Source organism: Diplotaxodon limnothrissa, linkage group LG10 (genome assembly GCF_057381915.1).
Source record: "Diplotaxodon limnothrissa isolate DT_005_m linkage group LG10, D_limnothrissa_male_GT1.1, whole genome shotgun sequence".
Taxonomy (NCBI): Eukaryota; Metazoa; Chordata; class Actinopteri; order Cichliformes; family Cichlidae; genus Diplotaxodon; species Diplotaxodon limnothrissa.
This window is the reverse complement of record NC_140605.1, coordinates 35,414,833-35,433,577: the sequence shown is the minus strand read 5'-3', so window position 1 is coordinate 35,433,577 and position 18,745 is coordinate 35,414,833. Positions and strand designations below refer to the sequence as shown.

At 44.7% G+C, this 18,745-nt stretch overlaps 1 protein-coding gene across 1 annotated transcript; it reads right to left on the bottom strand.

Annotated features, from left to right (window-relative positions):
* Positions 1-945: 945 nt before the first annotated feature.
* LOC146624853 (odorant receptor 131-2-like) lies at positions 946-13,954 on the bottom strand. Its single transcript, XM_085363486.1, has 2 exons — positions 13,804-13,954; positions 946-1,688 (listed from the first exon to the last, which is right to left on the bottom strand). Exons 1-2 carry the CDS (start codon positions 13,952-13,954, stop codon positions 946-948), a joined length of 894 nt encoding a protein of 297 aa, XP_085219612.1.
* Between the last annotated feature and the right edge of the window lie 4,791 nt (positions 13,955-18,745).

Here is an 18,745-nt window from a genome sequence, read left to right as displayed (position 1 = left end):
TTTCACTGTTACTGTTATGGAAATAAAAAACAAAAGCAAGCTGCAAACCCTTGGTGAGAGTCTTTGAAGTGGTTTAATCAAACGTTGCAACATTGAGAAATTGGTCCCTGACCATGTCTGCCGCCCTCTCATCTTAGACAAAGATATTCCACAACTCTTACATGTTGGCCCATGTCACAGGGTGTAAAGCATAAATATACATTTGTGATGCTATTCTACATGCATATAACTATTACTGAAGTGATATTGTTAAAATATGCCATCAATATGTAATAGAGTAATATCCCATCACAGAACTCACTGGCCTGATGAAAGCAGCTAACGTAAGGGGGGGAGACAGTATTGGTCAGTAACATTTTTGACCATTATTGTGTCATTTGGAATCTTTGTTTCAGAAACCCCACAACAAATATAGTTTTAAATGTTTTAAAGTAAAAAAATGCTCTGAGGACACACCAAAGAAAAAAAAGAGATGCCAGACTTAAATAACCTTGAGCTGTAAGCATGCTAAGTTTAAATATCTCTGAAATATTTGTTTCAGTTTTTAAGATATCACCTTAGCCATTAAATCTCCACGTTCTGTTAATAAACATAGCCAGCTGCATAAAGTATCGTGTTTTATTAATCTATGATTTTGCATGTTTTGGACAAAGCAGTCAGAGACACATCAGAGTGGTTCCTGCTACAATTCTTTGAAGTTTGCTTAACGTCCGGCTGGAGGCTACATCGTTCCCACCGTCTGACAAATTTTATGTCATGTAAACCCAAGCATGCCCCACTAAATTCATAGACACAAACCAACACGCCTAGTATGAACTCATACATCACATTTAATGTTTGTTTTTTTCTAAATTACCCCTCCCCTTGATTCTCAAGTTGAATAAATGGGTGTTTGTCAAGAAATCACACTGATTAAGTGATGAGAATGACTTCAATTGAGACTCTTCAGAGGAAAGGTTGACATTTCCACTGACATCTGAGATTGAGCATGAGGACAGGTCTGATGGTGCGGTCTCTGAGACCATAGATGAAAGAACTCAGGCATCTGGGAAGGATGATAATACAAAGATAAATAACAACCCGGATGCGCACAACTATGACACTGTCCACAGTTTTGTAAATAAAGACAAATATTGGGTTATGTATAGTTGAGGAGACACTAAGACCAAGCTGCACCAAATGCAACACCAGTGTCTTACGAGCCTTTTCAGCTGAAGCTTTGTCTGTAGAGGCCGACTGGGCTACTACAGTCACACCAATATAAGAAAAAATGAATGCCCCTGCAGCTAAAACAAACAGAAAATAACTGAAGGCTTTGGCATAGAGATCAGATATCGGATCAAGAGTCAGTTTCTCCTTGTTACAGGAATATTCCATCTGAAGGTGCAGCAGATCCTGGAATCGGACACGTAACATCAGAACAACTTCTATTAAAACATTTAGCAAACTTAGTGTCCAAACCACACAAACAGCCAGCGCTGTGTTTCTGACGGTGATGATCGTAGCATGTCTCAGTGGGTAGCACACAGCTACATATCTCTCCAGAGACATCGCCACCAGTGTGAGAGGAGAGATTAAAGTCAATAGAGTGGCAAGTGACACTAGCACACCACATATCGGATACAGCAACGTTATTCTACAAGCAGACAGTAAAAACATGAGCTGACTCTGTGCCATCTGTAGAGTATCTGCAAACAGAAGGTTGTAGAGAAGAATGTAACGAGAGGTTTGACCAAACACGGGTTTACTTCTTAGAGTAAACAACATGGTTGCATTAATAAAAAGAAATACACAGCATGTTAGTGTTGTGACAATGCAAGAAAACACTATCTCGAGAAATAGCTGATTCTGCTGCCCGACAGTGATATTTGTCAGAGTTTCATTTGTGAAGAACATGTTAAACAAACATTAAAAACATGTTAAATTAGCACACAGCAAAATTAATGTTTTAGCTTTGAGGGATTTTGATCTTTGGAGCAGAGAAAGAAGCCAAAATACTTCCTTGCAGAACTTTAACAGATAATCTTTCCACATGACCACAGTTGATCTGCAGTTTTTGCCATCTGGTCACGTACTGTTTATGACACCTCATTGACGTCAAAAACATGTGATGTCACATCATGTGATACTCATACTGACAGATTTCTACCCCTTTCTTTTTTTGTTCTCTTTTCTTCCACAAGTCACCTGTGGGATTGTTACACTACACATATATAAAAATATTGGCTAACAAGAGCAGCCGATGTTCAGTTTCTAGGGCCCCTTTTGGCAAAGCAAATGTGTTTTTTGCAACACCAGAGCTGCCAGATGGGACCGATTTGAAGCAATCAAACAAGTGAACAATCTTACTGTTAGAACACCCAGAGATTGTGCTGTGAGACTGTTGTAGAAGTTTTGGTTAGTCTGAATCCTTTCGTACTATATCCACTCTGTTCTACTTGGTCTACTACAAGTCATTGTTTTGGTAATAGAGCCCAGATGACTCCTGTATATGAGATTCTGGACTGTCTCTTCTCTGGACTTTGTCTTCATTTGAAGGACTCACCAGACACTAGTGCAAGGCTCTGGTAGGAGGATACCTGTGTCATGGTCCGGGTGAGTGCTGGGTTTTCCTGCATGCCAGTAAATCCATCACTGGGCAGAGTCACCACACCCCTCGTTTGTGGCACCTGTGTGTAATTTGCTGGGAGGCTCTTAAGACCAGCGTTCTCAAACATTGCTCGCTGTGATACAAATTGTAAACTCAATGTCTGTCCCATACTCTGGAACAGTAGGAGGCAGTAATGCTCCTTTACGTTGGTTGCTAACCGCCGTTAAACGAAGAAGAAGACATTCCTCGCTGGAATGTCAGCTAACCCACGTTAGTGAGAGTCCTAGCTCAGTAAACCCTGTCTACTTGCCTCTGCAGCTTCACAGTGGATTGGATCTTGCTGCCTGTAACCACTCAACTCCCCGTCGCTGGCCTGCTACTATTCTCGACCCTATTCACCTGCCTGCCTCCCTGCCCTGCACTTCACAGTGAGTGTACACGAACTGGTTTAGCCTCACTCGGACCACTAATCCCCTCCTAGCCTCGCCGTCAACCCAGACAAGTAAGACTATGTATTTTGTTGCCACCACTTCTTGGAGTGCTGTGTGAGGCACGCATTGACTCTACACTCCTTTCATTACAGTGACTCAGAGAAACCCTGTGACCCTGCACCTTGTATGCCTGCTCCGGAAAATCCCAAATAACGTGCCCAGCCCGATAAAGAGACTATTTCCTTCTGGCTTCGCTGCTGCACACGCGGTGCGAATCTTGTTTATTGGTTTAAAAATTATTTTGGAGATGGTCTAGCCAAGACTTGTTTACTTTCTCAGCATTCCTGGTAACAGCTTATCTGCTAGCCCTTGCTAATCAGTGTGTTTGTAGCTACAGATACTTAGTACCATAATCAGAAACTTTATGTTAGTAGGTAGCCAATGTTCAGAGGTCTATGTTTTCCCTCTCGTCATTAGTTCCCGTATAGCATTTTTGTTTCTTTTACCTCTGTTACGTTTCGGTGTTGTCAGTGTTTTGTTTTTGCGTGACTGTCATGTGTTTCCTGTTTTACTTTGAAGGTCTGTTGTTATCTTAGTGTGTTCAGTTTACGTTTCCTTGTCTCGTCAGGTCTAATTTGCCCCAGCTGTGTTTCCCTCCTGTGGTCCATTCCCTGATTGCTCCTATGTATTTAAGCCCTGTGTGTCAGTTGGTCATGGTTGCGATCTCCCCCGTGTTGTAAATAGATTTGTCGATACTTTAGTTTTGGGATTTTGGTGGAGAGCTGTAGTTTTTTTCTCGTGTGTTTTTTCCTTTATTTTAATTTTTTTCGTGTTGCACTCCGGTTGCCTAGGCCGGGGTGTAACAACCTCCATGGTGTGCCATTTTTTGAGTGCCAAATAAATTGTTCGTTTGCACTACACCTCCGAGCCTCCATGTGGTGTCTGCATTTGAGTCCACTTACCTGTGTCTGGCCACCTGGTCGTGACAGCCTGTTGTTGCGGCTCCCTATGTTTGTCAGGTTCTTTAGATATTTTAGTGTCTCTGTCTTTCTTTTTAAACTCCATCCATCCATTCACTTCCGCTTCTCCTTTTCAGGGTCGCGGGGGGCGCTGGAGCCTATCCCAGCTGTCATAGGGCGAGAGGCGGGGTACACCCTGGACAGGTCGCCAGTCTGTCGCAGGGCCAACACACAGGGACAGACAACCATTCGCACTCACATTCACACCTAGTGACAATTTGGATTGTCCAATTAACCTATCCCCACAAGCTGCATGTCTTTGGACGGTGGGAGGAAGCCGGAGTACCCGGAGAGAACCCACGCAAACACGGGGAGAACATGCAAACTCCACACAGAGAGACCTGATGGCGGAATTGAACTCAGGACCTTCTTGCTGTGCGGCAACAGTGCTAACCACCGTGCTGCCCCCCTTTTTAAACTCTTAATATTTTAATCTTATTGTTTAGTTTTAATTATCAAACACGACTGACTGAGCTGGCTGGGCTGGACACATGCACGGTGTAGACAACATCAATGACACGACGGTGAACGAGTGGAAACTGAAGACTTAAATACACAGACTGATGAAGATGATAATGAGAGACCGGTGAGTACACAGCTGAGCATAATCTGGCTAATGACACATGAAACTAGCAGGCACAGGAAAAACAGGAAATGAGAGCAAGTGATAAATACACTGAACATGAATGAACTGAAAATACTGGGTAAACAACCCAGGAACCCTGTCAGAAGAGGTTTAAACAAATCCTGACCCTCCCCTGTCTGCATTGGTGGGACTGATGTTGAAATAGTCACATCCTATAAGAATGTGGGAGTCGAACTGGATCACAAGCTGGAGTGGTCTGCCAACATGAACGCTAATTGCGCTACTGACCTCCTTCTAGAAGTACCTCCTCCAAGTTCCTGTTTGTGACTAAGTGTCAGTGTGGAATGCAAGTTGGGATGTGTGAGTGACTGGCTTTGTAAAGAGAGGAGCGTGGATGTGTTTTTCTTCCCCAGATTCCCTGGAGCCCCTTTCCCTTCAACGTTGTAGATAGCACCTGGTGCCTCACTGTAAATAATTGCACTATTCTGAGTCTTGCGTTTGAGTCCTGCTGTTCACCTTGACACAAGGGTCTCTTCCAGGTCTCCTGCTTCAATATCAATAACACTACTCCCTCAGTTACCACACGAAAGCCTGCGGCTCAATATATTGGCAGGAACACCAGAGGGGGAAATTTCTATATACAAATATGTCTATTTAAAAAACAACCCACAATTCTTCTCATTTTGTCCTAGACCCCATTTGCCTGTGTTAATGTAAAACCTGTGGTAAACATGCAGTTGTAAAAAGTAAACATGACACTGTGTTATTGTAAACATTGTGCATTAAGGTTATATTGGATCTGATCGTCTGTTAAGTTGCAGCATGGTGTAAAGGTGTTCTTTAATCTGTTAGGTTTTGTTTTCATGGCTCTGAAACATCTGCCTGAAGGTGGACATTCAAACACTACATGACCAGGCTAAGATGGCTCTTGAAGGATTTTATTCACGTTCTCAGCCGACTATCCCATGGGCAACCTATATAACCCTGTGGTGCTCGTTATTCTGTGCTGCTGTACAGCAGGAGAGCCATGCACAGAGACAATAGGCCAGGATACACTGTATTGTGCAGCGATAGGACACCAACAATTTCTCAGGGGTGTTTTTCTTTCTGAGAACCCTCAGAAAGTAATTGGTAAGTGACCTTTATTTATATAGCGCTTTACTAGTCCCTAAGGACCCCAAAGCGCTTTACATATCCAGTCATCCACCCATTCACACACTGGTGATGGCAGCTACATTGTAGCCACAGCCACCCTGGGGCGCACTGACAGAGGCGAGGCTGCCGGACACTGGCCCCACCGGGCCCTCTGACCACCACCAGTAGGCAACGGGTGAAGTGTCTTGCCCAAGGACACAACGACCGAGACTGTCGGAGCCGGGGCTCGAACCGGCAACCTTCCGATTACAAGGCGAACTCCCAACTCTTGAGCCACGATCGCCCCCAAGGTGATGCAGGGCCAGCAAGTGCAGAGACCTCTGGCTGAGGTGAAGTTAGCTGGAGCTGCATAGGACACACAGCTAGCACTGGATGCCTCTTGGGCTGCAGCAAAACAAAATCCTTTACAGGATGAGCTCACCTGATCTCTCAGATGGCAGCGTGGAAACCGCGGATGGCTGATCAGATGTCTGAGCTAGTGACTGTGCTAGTGACAGTAGAGGTTTAATTGGTGGTTGAGCAGGTGGCTGGTACTACAAGGTCATTAAGATAAGATGGGGCCTGATTATTTAAGACCTTGTATGTGAGGAGCAGAATTTTGAATTCTGGATTTAACAGGAAGCCAAAACAGGAGAAATCTGCTCTCTCTTTCTAGTCCCTGTCAGGACTCTTGCTGCAGCATTTTGGATCAGCTGAAGGCTTTTCAGGGAGTTTTTAGGACTTCCTGATAGTAATAACAATACATTTAGTGTCCTTATTTTCCCCTGACTTATGGGTCCTTTCACTAGTGAGCCAATGTTCTGTGCTGGCAGAAGGTGGGACTAAACATGTTCTAAATAATACTTCTAAATATTAAATCCAGCTTCACAGAGAGTGTTTCAACTGAGACAGTTTTTGAGAGTTACAAAATTGACCAATTTATAATTCTTTCCTTTAGTCCAAAATATTATCCTTTTAAGAATAAATTAAAATGCATGATGGTCATGCTTTAATTTATCTATGTAGTACATACAATGACACAAGCTGTCATTATTATCATAAATTTTGGATACCACAGGTTCCAAAAGGTATTTTATGCAGTGTTGTTAAATTATGTCAGGTTAGTGGTTTAGGTTTCATTCTAAAGTTTTGTAAACAGCAGCATTAACAAAGGAAACGAACAATTATTTGAAGTAAGAGCTGTGAGTAAACTTTCCAAATAATTATGTTTTTTCTCTTGTAAACTTTGTTTTTAGTTTGATGAAATACTCAGAGGTTTAACAGTACCTTGATTATTTATTTCAGCACATTAATTATTCAAATGATAAATACTGAATTATCCTGTTGGCATCATTAATCTTAATGGAGTGTTATGTGTATCCCTGTAGGGACAAAATTTAACAAGCACAAACAAGTTCAATATGATTGGAGAAAACTTTAATCTCCACTGCCTTTCCTAAAAACTTCCTTAACTTGCATCTTAAAGGTTGAAACTTGTTAACAATAATAAATAAATTAGCAATGAAGCAGTGTAAATATATGCTATGCCTTCTAATAATACTGCCTAAGGGAGTAATAATAATAAAAATAATAATAATAATAAACTTTATTTACAAAGCACACTTAAAAACCAAGGTGCTTAACAGGTAACATAGAGAATAAAAGGAAGATAACAGAAATAGGACCAAAGCAAGTACTAGGTATGCAAGCAGGTAGCTGTCACTGACACATAGGAAAGCAACAGATGCAGAACAAACAAGGAATTAAATGAGCATAAAAGTGCATCATATAAAATCATAAAAGAAATATTAACTAGAGGGAAACGCAAGATTGAATAAGTGGGTTTTTAGTCGTGATTTAAACAGTGCTACAGAATGAGATGCGCGGAGGTCGAGAGGAAGGGTGTTCCACAGTCCCGGGCAGCCGGAGCAAATGCATGGTGACCTCAGGACTTCAGCCGAGATCTGGGCTGGGTCAGAAGTAGTTGAGTGGCAGATCTGAGTGTTCTAGCAGGAGTATGTGGCTTGAGAAGTTCACTAAGATAACTTGGCGCTAATTTATTAATAGTTTTGAATGTAAGGAGTAATATTTTAAATTGAATACGGTACTTTATGGGCAGCCAGTGCAAGCCAGCTAGAACAGGAGTAATAGGGCAAAATTTCCTGGTACCAGTCAAGAGGCGGGCTGCTGCATTTTGGACTGTTTGCAGTGTAAGAAGAAGAGAAGAGGGAAGACCGTCGTGCAAGGAGTTACAATAATCCAGCCTGGAGGTCATAAAAGCGTGAATAAGCTTCTCCAGGTCCTCATGTGGACCATAATGCCTAAGGCGCAGTTGGTGGAAGCTAGATCTCACTACAGCAGACACTTGCTTATCGAGTTTGAGCGAGCTATCCAGCAGTGCACCCAAGTTACTGACATAGTCACAGGAAGAGCTAGCAAAGGAACCCAGGGCAGCACAGAGTTGTGCACGAGAGATTTTACTGTTAAACACCACAGTCTCAGTCTTATCAGGAAAAAACATCTGGCAGAGCCTGACTCAGGGAGGGGCAGTCATCTGCCGAGACTGGTTCATAGTCAGATAAAGTTGGGTGTTATTCGCATAGCAGTGAAACTGTATAAGACATAAAAGATACCTCTTTACTGTCATTGCTCAGTCATACCTAGTACAATAGTACAATGAAATTGGAAACTGTCCCACATCGGCACTACGCACTACACAATGGTTGTAGCACAGGTGAGCCTGTCCAGCATCCTTCCACATCTGCTGAAGTCTCAGGAGAGCCCATCCAGTATCCTACTTTGGCAGCTGGGTGTTCAGCCTGCCCATTCTCCTTCAGCCTCCCCACCACCTGCCATTGCCTCCATGCTGCCACCTGCTATAGTTACCAAGCCAGTGGGTCCAACTCCACCTGAGCCCAAGTGGCACCAAGGACTGGAGCCAGTTGTGAACCCTTGGCAGCCCCAGCCAGAGCAACCAGAGCCTGTTGCGATCTCATCAACAGGTCAGTGCGCCATCTGGCCCACCCATGTCTCAACCAGAGGTTGTTGTACTGTGTGGCCCAGGAACACTTAGTCCTGCCACACCTGAGCCAGAGGTCTGCACGCTGTCTGGACCTGCTCTGCCCAAGCCGGAGGGTCTACACACCATCAGGGCCTGTACATCCACGTCCTGCCAATCCATGTTCTGCACTACCTGCACGTACACATGCTGCCAAGCCACCGTCTGCATGACATGCACTACCTGCATGTCATGCACCTACCAAGCCATGATTGAAGGAAAGTTTTAATTACTTTCCGGCAGGATCCCCTTCAGTTTGTTTACCAGCCCTGCCTTGGAGCTGAGGATGCCATCATCGGCGAGCACTGTGAGGGTCATGTTTTTTACCTTTTCAAGTGCATTCAACATCATCTGGCCAACCCTCCTGGGTGATAAGATAACAGCGATGCAGGTCGATGCTTCTTTGGTGTCCTGGATTGGATGACAGGAAGACCATAATATGTGTGTCTTCCACATTGTGTGTCTGACAAGGTGATCAGCAACACAGGGGACTGTCCTCTCCCCCTTCCTCTTCACCCTCTACACCACAGACTTCAGCCACTGCACAGAGACCTGCCATCTTCAGAAGTTTTCTGATGACTCTGCGGTGGTTGGATGCATCAGCAGGGATGATGAGACAGAGTACCGGGCTGTGGTCGACTCCTTTGTCACGTGGTGTGAGCAGAATCATCTGCAGCTCAACGTGGCAAAGACCAAGGAACTGATCGTGGACTTCAGGAAGACCAGGAAACACTTGACCCCTGTTTCAATCCAGGGGGTCAGTGTTGACATTGTGGATGACTGTACATACACTTTGCAGTTATTTATTTGTAAAAAATGTTTGGAATCAAGTCTGACTTTTGTTCCACTTCTCACGTGTGCACCACTTTGTGTTGGTCTTTCACCTGGAATTCCAATAACATTGATTCATGTTTGTGGCTGTAATGAGACAAAATGTGGGAAAGTTCAAGGAGGCCGAATACTTTTGCAAACCGCTGTACCTCAGAGTACACATAGATAATAAACTGGACTGGGTTAAAAACACCACTGCACATTTCAGGAAGGGCCAGAGTCGTCTCTATTTTCTGAGGCGACTGAGGTCCTTCAACATCTGCCAGAAAATGCTGAGGATTTTCTATGAGTCTGTTGTGGTCAGTGCTATTCTCTATGCTGTTGCATGCTGGGGAAGCAGGTTGAGGATTGCCAACAGACTCAATAAACTGATCTGCAAGGCCAGTAATGTTGTGAGGATGGAGCTGGTCTCTCTTAAGGCGATGTCGGAGAGGCGGATGTTGTCCAAGATAAAGACAATGTTGGATAATTCCTCCTGGCTAGTCACAGGAGCTCGTTCAGTGAGAGATTGAGATTACCAAGAAGCACCACCGAATGACACAGGAAATCTTTCCTGCCTGTGGCCATCCCTCTGTACAACTCCTCCATCTAACACACTGTATACATTGCAATAATTACACCCTTTTGCACGCACTCTTTTCTACTTTGTAATATTCCTGTCAACATTCTTGATATTTATTTATAATCACCTATATTAATCCTTGATATTTATTATTGAGCGATTTGTATATATTAGTGCTATTTCTTAAATCTGGAACATATTATGATTTAGAAAGTATGCTGATTCTGATTGACTGCACTGTAAATACAACACATTCTCACTCCTGAGACGTAATATTTTGCGCTAGGTGACAAATCGTCAACATGTTACGCTTCCAGGCACCCAACATGTTCCTAAATGATGAGATCGGAAAAATGAGGAAACATGAGAACCGTTTGGAATCAACCCACACATGTTGTTCATTTTCCTTAAATTGCTTTGGAAAACACTATGTAATGTAATATAATAAGGTCAGGGATATGGTTAGGGCTGGAATACATGGCTTGAACGTGTTTACTGTGGCACCGTCATTTTACTGTATTTCACACATAACCCAGCGCCTACCATAAGAATGCCGAAGGTCACCTTTTGCGTTCCTCGTTAATGCCGCAGGACATGACAAATCGTAAGGGTGTTATACCTCAGGAGTGAGAACGGACTGTCTCCAGGTGGAAAACAGGAGAAGTGATACACCTCCTGTTGTGTAGACCTGCAGGGTTCAGGCCTGTGATGTCTTCCTCTGTCTTATAGGGAACAGAAACTCTTTTTTTTTTTTTTTTGGAGTGGCACAAATAATTTGTGTGCCTTCTTATCTGATGCAGAACACGCAATTGTTCTGTAAATAATAAAGATGGCGCCGGTGAGGTCGGCTGCCGTCACGACTGCTCCGACCACTTTTTCTTTGTCTTTGTTTTTTAAGTTAGTTTTCAGCGTTTCTAAATCGGCAAAATCATCACCATTGGGTACATTAGGTATGACAGTGACACTCTTGTTTCTATTGGTATACAATGTACTCACAATTCGAAGTTTTTAACTCGGGATCCGAGCTGGCCGAGTGAGATCTCGAGGGAGAACAAAGGGAAGCGGCGGCGGCCTAGAGGGAAGCGAGCCGGCGTCAGGAACAGGCTGAGAGCTCGTGCACACCGCACACCTCTGCCTAGCATCCTGCTCGCCAACGTCCAGTCACTGGAGAACAAGCTTGACGACCTCAGGGCCAGGATAAAGTTCCAGAGAGACATTCGGGACTGCAATCTCCTCTGCTTCACCGAGACATGGCTGAACCCAGCGGTGCCGGACCACGCCATCCAGCCGGCCGAGTTCTTCTCGGTTCACCGCATGGACAGGACACGGGACTCGGGGAAGTCAAGGGGAGGCGGCGTGTGTTTAATGGTGAACAACAACTGGTGCAACAGTGCGAACGTTGTTCCTCTCACACGCTCCTGCACACCAAATCTGGAACTACTGTCCATCATGTGTCGTCCTTTTTATCTACCTCGGGAATTTACATCGGTCATTGTAAGTGCCGTTTATATTCCACCACAAGCGGACACGGTCACCGCCTTATGCGAGCTGCATGAGGCACTCACACAGCACCAGACACAACACCGGGACGCTGCGCTTATTGTGACGGGGGACTTTAATAGCGCCAACCTCAAACGCGCAGCGCCGAACTTTTATCAACACATCACCTGCCCCACCAGAGGTGAAAGGACACTGGACCACTGCTACACTACGGTCAAGGACGGCTACAAGGCACAATCCCGCCCCCCGTTTGGCAAATCTGATCACGCCGCCATCTTCCTCATGCCAAAATACAAACAAAGGCTGAAACAGGAAGTTCCGGTTCAGAGGAAGGTCGCGCGCTGGACGGATCAATCGGTGGCCGCGTTACAGGACGCACTCGATGACGCAGACTGGGGCATGTTCAGAAACAGCTCCGACGATGACGTCAACGTGTTTACGGAAGCGGTTGTGGGATTCATCGGGAAACTAGCGGATGATACCGTGGAGACAATTTTTTTTTTTTTTTCCAAGCATTTCACTACATATCGTACTGTGTATGACTGTGTACGTGACAAATAAAATTTGAATTTGAAATAGTTTGAAATGGTTGTATAAAAAACCTCCTTGGCTGCATTTTTAGGTAAACAGTTTATAACTTTGTTGTTTGCAAAACTGGTGCATTTTTTAAACTTACAAATTCCATTTACGTTTCAAGTTATGTTCGTGGTTTTTACAGTAAAAAATTGAACTTTTTTCTACTCTGATTTTATGTTTTTTTGTCTGAATTTAGATCAATTGTGCTAATATGGTGAGGTTGTGAAGAAGAGAATGATACCAAACAAGGCAAGGTAAATAGTTTTTAAATGTGAGCTACATAGGTAAAATCAAAAGTAGTCAAAAATGGCCAATTATACCTTGAACCCCAGAGGGGAACATAAAAGTTGTATATTAATTTTCACACATCTGAAAATTAAATGCTGTACAAACATCAAACAGAAAACTCACTGGATGCTTGCTGATTAACCTGGTTGTGTTAGATGGTAGTAAACAAAGTTTAGGGAGCAAGATGAATGAATACCTTTTCACTGGTGCAAAAACCTCAGCCACTGTTGCTTATAGTATGCAGTTTGTAATCTGATAGGCATGAGGGAGAGTGCTTCTCTTTCTTGTAGTTCTAAGTTAATACATTTTGCTGTGGTTGCTGTTCAGGGATTAACACGATTGCCATGTTATTAGGTGAAAAGTCACATAGACATTTAGATTGCTTAAACAACAGAAAAACACATTTCATGAAGCTGATCAAATTATATAAAAACAAAAATCTCTTGACAATAGATATATATATACACATATACACATTTTCAATAACCCACACAACCTACAGATATATATACCCACACCAACATACCCGTGCACCCGCACACACATGAAAATATTGGACCTGATCAAATCTCCATCTCCTCCCTGTACCCTGTAAAAACCATCTCCTTAAACTGCTGTTTAAACTGTGCCGTGCTCGGACGTTGCTTCATATCTTTACTTAGTCTGTTCCACAGCTTCACTCCACACACAGAGATGCAAAAATATTTTAAAGTTGTACGGATACGAGGATTTTAAGGTTTTTAATCATCAAATATCAAAAAATGTTTATATTACTGTTGTTCAAAATGTTTAAAATTGGTATGAATCATTTAAATCACCATGTTGTTAGCCAAACCCTCTGAATACTCAAACAGAAATTTTGCCATGAAACTCACAATACAGGTGGTTTGTTTTTTGGGAGGCGGGGAACTACATGGCGATATTTCCTCAAAATATTTGTCTTGAGAAAAATTGTATAATTAATATACATCAACGTAAAAAATAACAGCAAACTGGAAAATGTGACAAAACAACAAATATTTATTAATAACAGCCTAAATATTGGACCTGTGATGATAATTTTTCTATTTATGATGCCCTAATTCACAGTGTAATATGCAATAATAATCCATTCGAATAAAGCTCTTTCCTGAACGTCTCCCTAAACCTCGTGTAAAGTCTCTCCTTCCACAACTCATTTCCATAATGACATGTGCAAATAGAGAACTTAAATTACTCCAGTGTGTACACAGCTGCACAGTGTCCGCAAAAAGCAGGTTATACAGAAGAATATAACGGCAGGTCTCACGAAACACAGGTTTACTCCTCAGAGTGAACAACATGATGCCATTGATGAAAAGAAACACACAGGTCGGAAGTGTTGTCAGAGTAGAAATCATGACTCGTTCTGCTAATGCCTGATATCCAACAGTGATGTTAGTGAAAGTCTGAGATATACTAGACATTGAAGAAAATTAGGCAAATATTACAGAGTAAAAAAAAGCACAATACCAAACATTTACAAGAAAAAACTAAACAGCACACAAGTACAGTTAACCTGTGAAGAGTTAGCAGCAGAGGTTAGGTTCTTGTTCTCGTGTGGGCAGAGCTGTTCTGCAGGGTTTTCTTAAGCTCACAAACAATTTATAATGTTTTTCGTAGTCACGAACATGTTTACCAGATCATTAACTGGTGATGTAATCCTTCTTTCCCTCTTGTAGGTTGAGGTATTAATATATGTGTTGTACTGTTTTCCATTACTGTTACTCTGGTTATGAAGCACTTCATGCCCATTAGTTTGAATGCTGTGTAAAATGTAAATAAAAACAGAATGCTATGATTTCCAAACATGTGCATGTGTCAACCAGCGTGTAGCCTGTTACAGTTGCTCCTGCTTTTTCTCTTTAGCTTTGCTTTTTTTCTTATTTATTCTTTTTTTCTTTACCTGGACTTTGGTCTGTTTTAATAACTTTCCTTCAGCCATGTCGGTTGAGAGAGTTGTTGTTCTCATGGACGTCAAGGAACAATACAGCTCCTTCTCCCTCCTCCCACTATGTAGGTCAGATCACAACCTGATTCACCTCACACCCCCCAATATGTGCTGACTGTGAGAAGAAGCATTAGGGCTACAAGGCCCTGACTGCCAGACACTCTGTGAGCCTCACAGTGAGGACATCAATGGGCTTACTGAGTGTACACTGACTACATAACTTTCTGCAGATGTCACACAGTGGAAAATTGTGTTTTTCTATTTTGTTTTGGATCAGACTGTGTTGGTACAGGGTGTCGATTTTATTTGCATGATTTTATTGTAATAGTGATATTGCATGTTTGTTTATTGATATTCCTATTGCATGATTTTATCTCCATATTTATAGTGTGTGTTTAGTGTTGATTGAACAATATGCTTTTTATTATTCCACTGTGGATTAAGCGGACAATTGTAGGCACCTGTGAGGTGGGGGCGTTCCCCGAGGTGGCCTATCAGCCACCAAACGGACTTAAGGGAGATAGTGAGCGCAAAGACTGAAAAAAGAGAGACACACGAAAAGTGAAGAGCTGGAAAACAAAACGTGTGCAAGCCAGCATATGAGAAGAAGGACCTCCGGCCTGACTGTGGGGCGCCACGAGACATTCGGCGATCGGCCAGCATAACCCGGCGATCCAGTCCCGACAGACAGAATAGCGACCGTGGGAGGCGACGCGTGAAATCCACAGTAGGGCAGGGGTACGCCTCTGCCTGCATCTGTGAGTATCGCTCTCCCACTGTTGGGCGCTAGGAGTAGCTTTGCCGGGGAAGGGTAACAGCGGCTGCGCTGACAACGTTGCTGGCCCGTGTCTGTTGTTTCAGGGCGGAGCTACGAGGGAGGCCGTGCGCGGAGGTGGAGAGTGGCTGGACTGCACGATTGCGCACAGTCAGGTGGAGATAGGAGCCTCCTCCCTGGTCTTCTGCTGGCGAGAGTCCCCATCCCGGAAGAGGAGTTTCTCTCCTGTCTCTTTCAGCTTAGGAGAATTTGCCCGTGTGTTGCTGGACTGGGAGAATTAGGACCCTGGGGGGAGTTTTTAGTATCGGGAAAAACATTCATTTAGCTTTGTGTTTTTAGCGTTTAATCATTCCTGCCGGCAGGGTTTTTAGCGGGTTGTAAACACTATTTTTATTGTATACTGGGATTTTAGCTTGTATTTGGGGTTCTGACTGTGTTTTATCCTGAAAATAAATGGTGTGTTTGAAGCCAGCTAAATTTCTGTGCTCTGAGCGCTGACCCACTCACTCCCCTTTCGGCTTGTATAGACGTGGTGGTGAAGATTTAGTTCCACCAGTTTAGCGGCTACACACTGACTCCATTGTTCCAGCTCAGACTGTCCATTGTTACCTAAATAACAAACTGTGGGTGACTGTACACTAGTTACTAATACTGGACATTGGTAACTTGCACAATCTTCTGGACTTTACCCTTCCACCGGAGCTTCAAGTCATTGTTCGCCCCAGTAGACACCGCCACCACCACCCCCAAAAAGGCCCCGAAGCACCGAGCCCTAGTTAGTCAGCCAACCCCAGGTGCACTTGGTGATGGCAACCTAAGCGAGGCAACAGCGGGGGCTCCATGCCAGGCTAAAAGCTCAGGCTAGCCAACCACCGCTACCCAGCCTCCTACTGGGCAATGTGAGGTCCCTGGAAAACAAACTGGACGAACTATGAGCCAGCATCACAACACAGTGGGAAATTAGAGGATGCTGCGCTCTTATTTTCACCAAGACCTGGCTCTCAGACAAAGTCCCAGAGTGCACCATTCAGCTCCAGACTCATTCCGTACACCGAGGAGACCGAACTGCTGCCTCTGGTAAGGCTATTGGGAGAGGTGTGTGTGCGTACATTAACAAGTCGTAGTGTGGAGAAGTGCAGACTGTCCAGAAGCAATGTTCGCTAGACAATGCTGCCCTTACTACTTGCAGCGAGAGTTCTCAGTTGTGTTTTTGACCATCGTTTACATCCAGCTGTGTGCTGACTCCGCGGCAGCGCTCAGCAAACTTCATGACATCATCACTGCATTAGAGACAACTCATTGAGATGCTGTTTTTATCGTTGCCGGTGACTTTAATACGTGCAACTTATGGACTCATACATCAGGGTACTTTTTGTTGATTACAGCTCTGCTTTCAATACTCTCATCCCACACAAACTCACTCACAAGCTGGCCACACTCGGCCTGCACCGCACCCTCTGTGACTGGCTACAAGACTGGCTTTTTGACTGGCAGGCCACTGTCAGGTTTGGTAACAGGACTTCAACCAGCATTATTACTAACACTGGTGTTCCACAGGGTTGTGTCCCCAGTCCCAACCTCTACACCCTGTACACCCACGACTGTGTCGCTTCCAACAAAGAGAGCCTCCAATAGGGATAACACCATACTGAAGTTCACGGACGACACTTCAGTGATCAGTCACATCACTGGGGGGGACGAATCGGCTTATAGAAGAGAGGTGGCCGGTCTGGTGTCATGGTGTGAGGACAGCAACCTCACCCTCAACACTGATAAGACTAAAGGCATGACAGTGGAAACGAGGAAGATGAGGAGGCCTCACCAGTGACTGTTTATCTCAATTTTAAATCCATGTAGACATTGAGGGTTCTTGGGAGGGGCCGTGCTAACACCTGCTGCTCTCTGGCAGCAGCACCATGCTCTCCCTTGTTTTAAATGCACTTTAGAACAACATGCAGCAACACTACACATGAGTGGGAGGAGGGAGGTATGGGGTCTTCACACACCCCCGTTCTCTGCTAGCCATTGGGGCGGGGGGGCTGGGAGGAGATGTTGGCTGTCCGATTGGCCTCCCTGCTGCTGCGGAGCCTGGGACGGTCTGCTTGCCTCCACCCCGGGGGGAAGGGTAACATCTCTTGGGTCTGGGTTCTGTTTCTCCCTCTGGGGGCGAGGCTACCTGGGTATAGAGTATGTTTGGGGAGTGTGATTGTGTGTACATGTCCATTTATGTCAATCCTTACGTTGGGTGAGTGCTGAGTGTTTGTATATGTGTGCATGAGGGTGGGAATGCACGTTTGTGTCTGTGTGTGCCTGTTTGTCTGTGTCTATATGTCAGGTCGGGTCTTAGACTCCACCTCTCTGGGAACTCCCAGGCCCTCCAAGGCCTATCTCCCCTCACCACACTCCCTGTCGGTGACTGATGCCCTCAGGGGTCGGTGCATTGGTGGTTCTTGGTGTCCGGGGCTGGGCACTCAGGTATGTACCGGCTTACTCCCGGTGGCTACCTGGCGGGGCCTGGCGCCTGTTGGGCCCCCCACACCTCCTCCGGGGTGTGGGGGGCCTCTGGGCCTGCGGCTCGGTTCACTCTGGCACAGCTGGCTGCCAGCAGTGCCGGCGGGCACGCCGGTGCAGCCCCCTCTGGCTTCTGCTCGGTGGCTACTGGGTGAAGCCTCGTCTGGGGATCCTCAGCCCTTCCCATGAGGGTGGCATGGATGCCCCTCCGGTGGTCCTCCTTGGGCTCTCGCACTCTGGGGCATCTGGATGTCTGGGGCCTGGATCTCCTCCATGCCTGCTTCATACCCTGGGGGACGAGGCTATGGCTCGCTACATCCTCTTGCAGACCATTACATGTGGAAACCATTTGAATACAAGCGCGCTGATCCACACAGGTATGCACACAGATGTTCACTGCTCGTAGACTTAAATTACACCTTTCTTGGCTGCTACTTCAAAGCACATTGTGCGCTGTCTGTCCTGCTTGCTGCACAACAACATTGAATATTTAGTATTTACTGCTGTTTACACTTAGCTAGATTAATGCGATGGTGTTGTGTTTGCACTGTCACTTGGTGTTCGCTCGCTCTGCGGTAGAGTATCACTTCCTGTTCCTGCTCAAACACAGTGGTGTTTCTGAGTAGCTTATTTGCTTAGCAATTTAATTAACAACTTTTAAATACATTCTTTTTCATAGTATAATCTTCACGTGCTTCATCCGAAGCACACTTTCTGTGTACTCACTACCTAATTTATAGCCAAAGTATTCACTCACTGTCTCTGTACTGTTTTGCTAGCTTAGCTTAGCTCGTAGCCGACTCGTTAGCACCATGGCTACTTCACCTGTCCCTCCTGCACTTTCTTGCTCATTGTGTCAGATGTTTAGTTACTCTTCGGTCTCCTTTAGCAGTAATGATATCTGTAACAAATGTA